Raw genomic sequence first — 13030 nt, forward strand, 5'->3', positions numbered from 1 at the left:
CACACACAATACTGCCATATACTGCACACATAATACTGCTATATACTGCACACATAATACTGCACACACAATACTGCTATATACTGTACACATAATACTGCTATATGCTGCACACATAATACTGCACACACAATACTGCTATATACTGTACACATAATACTGCCATATACTGCACACACAATACTGCCATATACTGCACACATAATACTGCTATATACTGCACACACAATACTGCCATATACTGCACACATAATACTGCCATATACTGCACACACAATACTGCCATATACTGCACACATAATCCTGCCATATACTGCACACATAAAACTGCCATATACTGCACACATAATACTGCTATATACTGCACACACAATACTGCTATATACTACACACATAATACTGCTATATACTGCACACACAATACTGCCATATACTGCACACATAATCCTGCCATATACTGCACACACAATACTGCCATATACTGCACACATAATACTGCCATATACTGCACACATAATCCTGCCATATACTGCACACACAATACTGCCATATACTGCACACATAATACTGCCATATACTGCACACATAATCCTGCCATATACTGCACACACAATACTGCTATATACTGCACACACAATACTGCTATATACTGCACACATAATACTGCCATATACTGCACACATAATACTGCCATATACTGCACACATAATACTGCCATATACTGCCATATACTGCACACATAATACTGCCATATACTGCTATATACTGCACACATAATACTGCCACATACTGCACACATAATACTGCCATATACTGCCATATACTGCACACATAATCCTGCCATATACTGCACACATAATACTGCCATATACTGCACACACAATACTGCCATATACTGCACACATAATACTGCTATATACTGCACACATAATACTGCACACACAATACTGCTATATACTGTACACATAATACTGCTATATACTGCACACATAATACTGCACACACAATACTGCTATATACTGTACACATAATACTGCCATATACTGCACACACAATACTGCCATATACTGCACACATAATACTGCTATATACTGCACACACAATACTGCCATATACTGCACACATAATACTGCCATATACTGCACACACAATACTGCCATATACTGCACACATAATCCTGCCATATACTGCACACATAATACTGCCATATACTGCACACATAATACTGCTATATACTGCACACACAATACTGCTATATACTACACACATAATACTGCTATATACTGCACACACAATACTGCCATATACTGCACACATAATCCTGCCATATACTGCACACACAATACTGCCATATACTGCACACATAATACTGCCATATACTGCACACATAATCCTGCCATATACTGCACACACAATACTGCCATATACTGCACACATAATACTGCCATATACTGCACACATAATCCTGCCATATACTGCACACACAATACTGCCATATACTGCACACATAATACTGCCATATACTGCACACATAATCCTGCCATATACTGCACACACAATACTGCTATATACTGCACACACAATACTGCTATATACTGCACACATAATACTGCCATATACTGCACACATAATACTGCCATATACTGCACACATAATACTGCCATATACTGCCATATACTGCACACATAATACTGCCATATACTGCTATATACTGCACACATAATACTGCCACATACTGCACACATAATACTGCCATATACTGCCATATACTGCACACATAATCCTGCCATATACTGCACACATAATACTGCCATATACTGCACACACAATACTGCCATATACTGCACACATAATACTGCTATATACTGCACACATAATACTGCACACACAATACTGCTATATACTGTACACATAATACTGCTATATACTGCACACATAATACTGCACACACAATACTGCTATATACTGTACACATAATACTGCCATATACTGCACACACAATACTGCCATATACTGCACACATAATACTGCTATATACTGCACACACAATACTGCCATATACTGCACACATAATACTGCCATATACTGCACACACAATACTGCCATATACTGCACACATAATCCTGCCATATACTGCACACATAATACTGCCATATACTGCACACATAATACTGCACACACAATACTGCTATATACTGTACACATAATACTGCTATATACTGCACACATAATACTGCACACACAATACTGCTATATACTGTACACATAATACTGCCATATACTGCACACACAATACTGCCATATACTGCACACATAATCCTGCCATATACTGCACACACAATACTGCCATATACTGCACACATAATACTGCCATATACTGCACACACAATACTGCCATATACTGCACACATAATACTGCTATATACTGCACACATAATACTGCACACACAATACTGCTATATACTGTACACATAATACTGCTATATGCTGCACACATAATACTGCACACACAATACTGCTATATACTGTACACATAATACTGCCATATACTGCACACACAATACTGCCATATACTGCACACATAATACTGCTATATACTGCACACACAATACTGCCATATACTGCACACATAATACTGCCATATACTGCACACACAATACTGCCATATACTGCACACATAATCCTGCCATATACTGCACACATAAAACTGCCATATACTGCACACATAATACTGCTATATACTGCACACACAATACTGCTATATACTACACACATAATACTGCTATATACTGCACACACAATACTGCCATATACTGCACACATAATCCTGCCATATACTGCACACACAATACTGCCATATACTGCACACATAATACTGCCATATACTGCACACATAATCCTGCCATATACTGCACACACAATACTGCCATATACTGCACACATAATACTGCCATATACTGCACACATAATCCTGCCATATACTGCACACACAATACTGCTATATACTGCACACACAATACTGCTATATACTGCACACATAATACTGCCATATACTGCACACATAATACTGCCATATACTGCACACATAATACTGCCATATACTGCACACATAATACTGCCATATACTGCTATATACTGCACACATAATACTGCCACATACTGCACACATAATACTGCCATATACTGCCATATACTGCACACATAATCCTGCCATATACTGCACACATAATACTGCCATATACTGCACACACAATACTGCCATATACTGCACACATAATACTGCTATATACTGCACACATAATACTGCACACACAATACTGCTATATACTGTACACATAATACTGCTATATACTGCACACATAATACTGCACACACAATACTGCTATATACTGTACACATAATACTGCCATATACTGCACACACAATACTGCCATATACTGCACACATAATACTGCTATATACTGCACACACAATACTGCCATATACTGCACACATAATACTGCCATATACTGCACACACAATACTGCCATATACTGCACACATAATCCTGCCATATACTGCACACATAATACTGCCATATACTGCACACATAATACTGCTATATACTGCACACACAATACTGCTATATACTACACACATAATACTGCTATATACTGCACACACAATACTGCCATATACTGCACACATAATCCTGCCATATACTGCACACACAATACTGCCATATACTGCACACATAATCCTGCCATATACTGCACACATAATCCTGCCATATACTGCACACACAATACTGCTATATACTGCACACACAATACTGCTATATACTGCACACATAATACTGCCATATACTGCACACATAATACTGCCATATACTGCACACATAATCCTGCCATATACTGCACACATAATACTGCCATATACTGCACACACAATACTGCCATATACTGCACACATAATCCTGCCATATACTGCACACACAATACTGCCATATACTGCACACACAATACTGCCATATACTGCACACACAATACTGCTATATATAGAACATGCGTCTCCTCCACTGTGGGGACACGTCATGTGACCTAGAAGTGATTGACCCAATTATCACTGCAGGAGATCAATAATAACAAAGACGTAATAAGCCCCCTCCCCCACCGCCGAAATCATCAGAACCTCTCCATCAGTTTCTATGACAACAAGAGGAGAAAATCTACAGAGGACACAGCACCGCCAGATAGTAACACAATGTATCACTCCCATCATCCCTGACCCCAGGAGCTGACAATCTAATCTCTATATCACACACAATGTATCACTCCCATCATCCCTGAGCCCAGGAGCTGACACTCTAATCTCTATATCACACAATGTATCACTCCCATCATCCCTGACCCCAGGAGCTGACAATCTAATCTCTATATCACACACAATGTATCACTCCCATCATCCCTGACCCCAGGAGCTGACACTCTAATCTCTATATCACACAATGTATCACTCCCATCATCCCTGACCCCAGGAGCTGACAATCTAATCTCTATATCACACACAATGTATCACTCCCATCATCCCTGACCCCAGGAGCTGACAATCTAATCTCTATATCACACACAATGTATCACTCCCATCATCCCTGACCCCAGGAGCTGACACTCTAATCTCTATATCACACACAATGTATCACTCCCATCATCCCTGACCCCAGGAGCTGACAATCTAATCTCTATATCACACAATGTATCACTCCCATCATCCCTGACCCCAGGAGCTGACAATCTAATCTCTATACCACACAATGTATCACTCCCATCATCCCTGACCCCAGGAGCTGACAATCTAATCTCTATATCACACACAATGTATCACTCCCATCATCCCTGACCCCAGGAGCTGACAATCTAATCTCTATATCACACACATTGTATCACTCCCATCATCCCTGACCCCAGGAGCTGACAATCTAATCTCTATATCACACAATGTATCACTCCCATCATCCCTGACCCCAGGAGCTGACAATCTAATCTCTATACCACACAATGTATCACTCCCATCATCCCTGACCCCAGGAGCTGACAATCTAATCTCTATATCACACACAATGTATCACTCCCATCATCCCTGACCCCAGGAGCTGACAATCTAATCTCTATATCACACAATGTATCACTCCCATCATCCCTGACCCCAGGAGCTGACAATCTAATCTCTATATCACACACAATGTATCACTCCCATCATCCCTGACCCCAGGAGCTGACAATCTAATCTCTATATCACACACAATGTATCACTCCCATCATCCCTGACCCCAGGAGCTGACAATCTAATCTCTATATCACACAATGTATCACTCCCATCATCCCTGACCCCAGGAGCTGACAATCTAATCTCTATATCACATACAATGTATCACTCCCATCATCCCTGACCCCAGGAGCTGACAATCTAATCTCTATATCACACAATGTATCACTCCCATCATCCCTGACCCCAGGAGCTGACAATCTAATCTCTATATCACACAATGTATCACTCCCATCATCCCTGACCCCAGGAGCTGACAATCTAATCTCTATATCACACACAATGTATCACTCCCATCATCCCTGACCCCAGGAGCTGACAATCTAATCTCTATATCACACAATGTATCACTCCCATCATCCCTGACCCCAGGAGCTGACAATCTAATCTCTATATCACATACAATGTATCACTCCCATCATCCCTGACCCCAGGAGCTGACAATCTAATCTCTATATCACACAATGTATCACTCCCATCATCCCTGACCCCAGGAGCTGACAATCTAATCTCTATATCACACAATGTATCACTCCCATCATCCCTGACCCCAGGAGCTGACAATCTAATCTCTATATCACACACAATGTATCACTCCCATCATCCCTGACCCCAGGAGCTGACAATCTAATCTCTATATCACACAATGTATCACTCCCATCATCCCTGACCCCAGGAGCTGACAATCTAATCTCTATATCACACACAATGTATCACTCCCATCATCCCTGACCCCAGGAGCTGACAATCTAATCTCTATATCACACACAATGTATCACTCCCATCATCCCTGACCCCAGGAGCTGACACTCTAATCTCTATATCACACAATGTATCACTCCCATCATCCCTGACCCCAGGAGCTGACAATCTAATCTCTATATCACACAATGTATCACTCCCATCATCCCTGACCCCAGGAGCTGACAATCTAATCTCTATATCACACACAGTGTATCACCCCATCATCCCTGACCCCAGGAGCTGACAATCTAATCTCTATATCACACAATGTATCACTCCCATCATCCCTGACCCCAGGAGCTGACAATCTAATCTCTATATCACACACAATGTATCACTCCCATCATCCCTGACCCCAGGAGCTGACAATCTAATCTCTATATCACACACAGTGTATCACCCCCATCATCCCTGACCCCAGGAGCTGACAATCTAATCTCTATATCACACAATGTATCACTCCCATCATCCCTGACCCCAGGAGCTGACAATCTAATCTCTATATCACACACATTGTATCACTCCCATCATCCCTGACCCCAGGAGCTGACAATCTAATCTCTATATCACACACAATGTATCACCCCCATCATCCCTGACCCCAGGAGCTGACAATCTAATCTCTATATCACACACAATGTATCACTCCCATCATCCCTGACCCCAGGAGCTGACAATCTAATCTCTATATTACACACAATGTATCACTTCCATCATCCCTGACCCCAGGAGCTGACAATCTAATCTCTATATCACACAATGTATCACTCCCATCATCCCTGACCCCAGGAGCTGACACTCTAATCTCTATATCACACAATGTATCACTCCCATCATCCCTGACCCCAGGAGCTGACAATCTAATCTCTATATCACACAATGTATCACTCCCATCATCCCTGACCCCAGGAGCTGACAATCTAATCTCTATATCACACACAATGTATCACCCCCATCATCCCTGACCCCAGGAGCTGACAATCTAATCTCTATATCACACACAATGTATCACTGCCATCATCCCTGACCACAGGAGCTGACAATCTAATCTCTATATCACACACAATGTACCACTCCCATCATCCCTGACCCCAGGAGCTGACACTCTAATCTCTACACCACACACAATGTATCACTCCCATCATCCCTGACCCCAGGAGCTGACAATCTAATCTCTATATCACACAATGTATCACTCCCATCATCCCTGACCCCAGGAGCTGACAATCTAATCTCTAAAATCTTAATGTGCCGTCACTCGGTCAAGGAGTTTGGTGCCAGGAAAAGGCTTCTCATAGCCATAGCAAAATAGAAATAAATTTCCTGCACTCAAATTAATGCTTCCAAAATATTGTGAACTTTTATTAACATCCGACAAAAACGTTTCGGTCTTATATAGACCTTCTTCAGTTTGTCTTAAAAATACAAAAGGAAATAACAAAATATAAGTGATTCCATCTCATAAATATAGTACAAATAATATACAAATAACATACAGACAATAGTACACAACAAGGTAATCAATGGTGTTAGATATGTAGCCCAAAAGGTATAAGGTTTATAAGACATATGCATATCTGGGTAACACCATAAAATGAGCAGACAATAGTAGAGCATGCATAAACAGGTGAAGTAGGTGTATTCAACAAGATGATATACTGCCAAACCGAATAGGATATGTCGCCGTGCTTCTACTGAGGAATGGTGCCCAGCTTACTAGACAAAATGTTATGTCCTATGAATACATTGGTATCACAAATCCTGTACAATCTTACCGGTGGGGTATAGTGGAAAGTGGAAGCTTCTGAAATGGTCCAGGTCAGAGGGTGCAGTAGAGGTATGAGAGTGTGGGGTTAAAAGGGATTTTTGGCGCCAAGAGCCATCAGACCGGGAGCCCCGCCCCTAAAGGGGGCGTGGACCCAAGCCAAAGGACCCTCGGCGCCTCGGCACACGCGAACCGGAAGTGCCCGACTTCCACACTCCACGGGGCGGCTAATAACGCTGCGGACACAGGGAAACCTGTGTCTGCCCTCTATACCACCAACGCCATCCTCCTTCTCCTCCTTCTTCCCCTTAGCTGATTAGACATTGTGGGGGAGGCGCCGAGGGTCCTTTGGCTTGGGGCCACGCCCCCTTTAGGGGCGGGGCTCCCGGTCTGATGGCTCTTGGCGCCAAAAATCCCTTTTAACCCCACACTCTCATACCTCTACTGCACCCTCTGACCTGGACCATTTCAGAAGCTTCCACTTTCCACTATACCCCACCGGTAAGATTGTACAGGATTTGTGATACCAATGTATTCATAGGACATAACATTTTGTCTAGTAAGCTGGGCACCATTCCTCAGTAGAAGCACGGCGACATATCCTATTCGGTTTGGCAGTATATCATCTTGTTGAATACACCTACTTCACCTGTTTATGCATGCTCTACTATTGTCTGCTCATTTTATGGTGTTACCCAGATATGCATATGTCTTATAAACCTTATACCTTTTGGGCTACATATCTAACACCATTGATTACCTTGTTGTGTACTATTGTCTGTATGTTATTTGTATATTATTTGTACTATATTTATGAGATGGAATCACTTATATTTTGTTATTTCCTTTTGTATTTTTAAGACAAACTGAAGAAGGTCTATATAAGACCGAAACGTTTTTGTCGGATGTTAATAAAAGTTCACAATATTTTGGAATCTAATCTCTATATCACACAATGTATCACTCCCATCATCCCTGACCCCAGGAGCTGACAATCTAATCTCTATATCACACACAATGTATCACTCCCATCATCCCTGACCCCAGGAGCTGACAATCTAATCTCTATATCACACAATGTATCACTCCCATCATCCCTGACCCCAGGAGCTGACAATCTAATCTCTATATCACACAATGTATCACTCCCATCATCCCTGACCCCAGGAGCTGACAATCTAATCCCTATATCACATACAATGTATCACTCCCATCATCCCTGACCCCAGGAGCTGACAATCTAATCTCTATATCACACACAATGTACCACTCCCATCATCCCTGACCCCAGGAGCTGACACTCTAATCTCTACACCACACACAATGTATCACTCCCATCATCCCTGACCCCAGGAGCTGACAATCTAATCTCTATATCACACACAATGTATCACTCCCATCATCCCTGACCCCAGGAGCTGACACTCTAATCTCTATATCACACAATGTATCACTCCCATCATCCCTGACCCCAGGAGCTGACAATCTAATCTCTATATCACACAATGTATCACTCCCATCATCCCTGACCCCAGGAGCTGACAATCTAATCTCTATATCACACACAATGTATCACTCCCATCATCCCTGACCCCAGGAGCTGACAATCTAATCTCTATATCACACAATGTATCACTCCCATCATCCCTGACCCCAGGAGCTGACAATCTAATCTCTATATCACACACATTGTATCACTCCCATCATCCCTGACCCCAGGAGCAGACAATCTAATCTCTATATCACACACATTGTATCACTCCCATCATCCCTGACCCCAGGAGCTGACAATCTAATCTCTATATCACACACAATGTATCACTCCCATCATCCCTGACCCCAGGAGCTGACAATCTAATCTCTATATCACACACAATGTATCACTCCCATCATCCCTGACCCCAGGAGCTGACACTCTAATCTCTATATCACACAATGTATCACTCCCATCATCCCTGACCCCAGGAGCTGACAATCTAATCTCTATATCACACAATGTATCACCCCCATCATCCCTGACCCCAGGAGCTGACAATCTAATCTCTATATCACACACAATGTATCACTCCCATCATCCCTGACCCCAGAAGCTGACAATCTAATCCCTATATCACATACAATGTATCACTCCCATCATCCCTGACCCCAGGAGCTGACAATCTAATCTCTATATCACACAATGTATCACTCCCATCATCCCTGACCCCAGGAGCTGACAATCTAATCTCTATATCTCACATAGAGTGTTGGCCAAAAGTATTGGCCCCCCCTGCAGTCCTGTCAGATAATCCTCGGTGTCCCCAGATAATGATTACACAGCACAGACTCTTATATAGTATATAAGTGACACAGGGTATATACAGTATAAGTATCGCCCCCTGCAGTCCTGTCAGATAATCCTCGCTGTCCCCAGATAATGATTACACAGCACAGACTCTTATATAGTATATGTGACACAGGGTATATACAGTATAAGTATCGCCCCCTGCAGTCCTGTCAGATAATCCTCGCTGTCCCCCAGATAATGATTACACAGCAGAGACTCTTATATAGTATATGTGACACAGGGTATATACAGTATAAGTATCGCCCCCTGCAGTCCTGTCAGATAATCCTCGCTGTCCCCCAGATAATGATTACACAGCAGAGACTCTTATATAGTATATGTGACACAGGGTATATACAGTATAAGTATCGCCCCCTGCAGTCCTGTCAGATAATCCTCGCTGTCCCCAGATAATGATTACACAGCACAGACTCTTATATAGTATATGTGACACAGGGTATATACAGTATAAGTATCGCCCCCTGCAGTCCTGTCAGATAATCCTCGCTGTCCCCCAGATAATGATTACAAGCACAAACTCTTTGGTAATATCTTCATTTATTTTGTTTGCAATGAAAAAACACAAAAGAGAATGAAAAAAAGTCACATCATTGATCATTTTACACAAAACTCCAGAACTGGTGCGGACAGAAGTATTGGCGCCCTCAGCCTAATACTTGGTAGCACAACCTTTAGACACAATAACTGCGCACAACCGCTTCCGCTAACCAGCAATGAGTTTCTTACAAGGCTCTGCTGGAATCTTAGACCCTTCTTCTTTGGCAAACTGCTCGCGGTCCCCCCTGAGATGTGAAGGGGGCCTTCTCCAAACTGCCACCAAGAGATGTCTCCCCCTCCCCCACAGGTGTTCTATGGGATTCAGGGCTGGACTCATTGCTGCCACTTTACAAGTCTCCAGGGCTTTCTCTCACCACCATTTTCTAGTGCTGACCTGAAGTGTGTTTTGGGTCCTTGTCCTGCTGGAAGAGCCCTGACCTCTGAGGGAGACCCGGCTTTCTCACACTGGGCCCTACATGATGCTGCACAATGTGTTGGTCGTCTTCAGACTTCATAATGCCATGCACACGGTCAAGCAGTCCAGTGCCAGAGGCAGCAAAGCAACCCCAAACCATCAGGGACCTCCGCCATGTCTGACTGTAGGGGGCGTCTTCTTCTCTTTTTCCCTGTAATCTCTATGTTGAGGCCTTCTCCTACTTTTGTCTCCTCTGACCAGAGAACATTCTTCCAGAACGGTTTTGGCTTTCTCAGGTAAGTTTTGGAAAACTCCAGCCTGGCTTCTGTCTGTGGGTAAGAAGTGGGGTCTTCCTGGGTCTCCTACCATACAGTCCCTTCTCATTCAGACGCTGACGCTGGATAGTACGGGGTGACACTGTTGTACCCTCGCACTGCAGGGCAGCTTGGACTTGTTTGGATGTTAGTCGAGGTTCTTTATCCGCCATCCGCACAATCTTGCGGTGAAATCTCTCGTCAGTTTTTCTTTTGCGTCCACATCTAGGGAGGTTAGCCACAGGGCCATGGGCTTTACACTTCTTGATGACACTGCGCACGGTAGACACAGGAACATTCAGGGCTTTGGAGATGGACTTGTAGCCTTGAGATTGCTCAGGCTTCCTCACAATTTTGCTTCTCAAGTCTTCAGACAGTTCTTTGGTCTTCTTTCTTTTCTCCATGCTCAATGTGGTCACACAAGGACACAGGACAGAGGTGGAGTCAACTTTAATCCATTTCAACTGGCTGCAAGTGTGATTTAGTTATTGCCACCACCTGTTAGGTGCCTCAGGTAAGTAACAGGTGCTGTTAATGACACAAATTACAGAAGCATCACATGATTTTTCAAACAGTGCCAATACTTTTGTCCACCCCCTTTTTTATGTTTGCTGTGGAATTATATCCAATTTGGCTTTTTGACAATTCTTTTTGTGGTTTTCCATTGAAGACAAATTAAATGAAGAAAATACCAAAGAATTTGTGACTGCAATCATTATCTGGAAGACAACGAGTATTATCTGACAGAATTGCAGGGGGGCCAATACTTTGGGCCAACACTATCCAATGTATCACTCCCATCATCTCTGACCCCAAGAGCTGACAATCTAATCTCTACACCACACAGTGTATCATCCGTGACTCCTCAATATGGAGATGACCCCTTGTATATTAGACAGTGGGGCCCCCTCGTCTCCCGGGCCCATGTGTTATGTCTGCTTAGCTCAGTGTGATGAGATCAACCACAAGGAAAGAGCCAAACACAAGAACCTGCAGCCATCTCATAGTGCTGGGATTAACCCTGCGATTACTGCTCCATACCATCACCATCCTCCCCTGCTCAGCCATCTCTGCTCCACATGTCAGTAATGAGAGCTGCTCAGTGTGTACACAGCCCTATCACAGGGGTCCTGTACCTGCGGGGGCTCCGGCCGTGCAGGGTTCTCCTCTCGTCCTGCGGCTGGAGGTTTCCTGAAGAAGGTGTAGATGATGTAAACCAGGAGGGAGTAGAAGGCGAACATGATGGAGGAAGGAGCTGGATGTCAGCGGCAGCCCCAGGGATGAGGATACAGCAGAGGACGAAGCATCCGTCACCGAGAAAACCAATTATATCAGCAGCCGAGACAGAGCAGAAGACACCAGCACCGGAGCTGCTCCTCCTACTGCCAGCAGCATCATGTGCACACCCCCGCCTACTACCCCACCATCCTCTATATAACCTCCTACTACTCCCCCCACCATCCTCTATATAACCTCCTACTACTCCCCCCCACCATCCTCTATATAACCTCCTACTACTCCCCCCACCATCCTCTATATAACCTCCTACTACTCCCCACCATCCTCTATATAACCTACTACTACTCCCCACCATCCTCTATATA

At 43.3% G+C, this 13030-nt stretch overlaps 1 protein-coding gene across 1 annotated transcript in view; it reads right to left on the minus strand.

The window, feature by feature from the left end:
* Positions 1 to 12769, minus strand: part of LOC142200021 (uncharacterized) — a 39335-nt gene extending 26566 nt beyond the window's left edge. The window contains exon 1 of the mRNA XM_075270020.1: positions 12563 to 12769. Within this exon, the coding sequence (XP_075126121.1) occupies positions 12563 to 12667 (105 nt within the window). The 5' untranslated portion in view covers positions 12668 to 12769. The remainder of the gene's footprint in view (positions 1 to 12562) is intronic.
* Positions 12770 to 13030: the final 261 nt, after the last annotated feature.

Source organism: Leptodactylus fuscus, chromosome 4, assembly GCF_031893055.1.
Source record: "Leptodactylus fuscus isolate aLepFus1 chromosome 4, aLepFus1.hap2, whole genome shotgun sequence".
In the NCBI taxonomy this organism is placed as follows: domain Eukaryota; kingdom Metazoa; phylum Chordata; class Amphibia; order Anura; family Leptodactylidae; genus Leptodactylus; species Leptodactylus fuscus.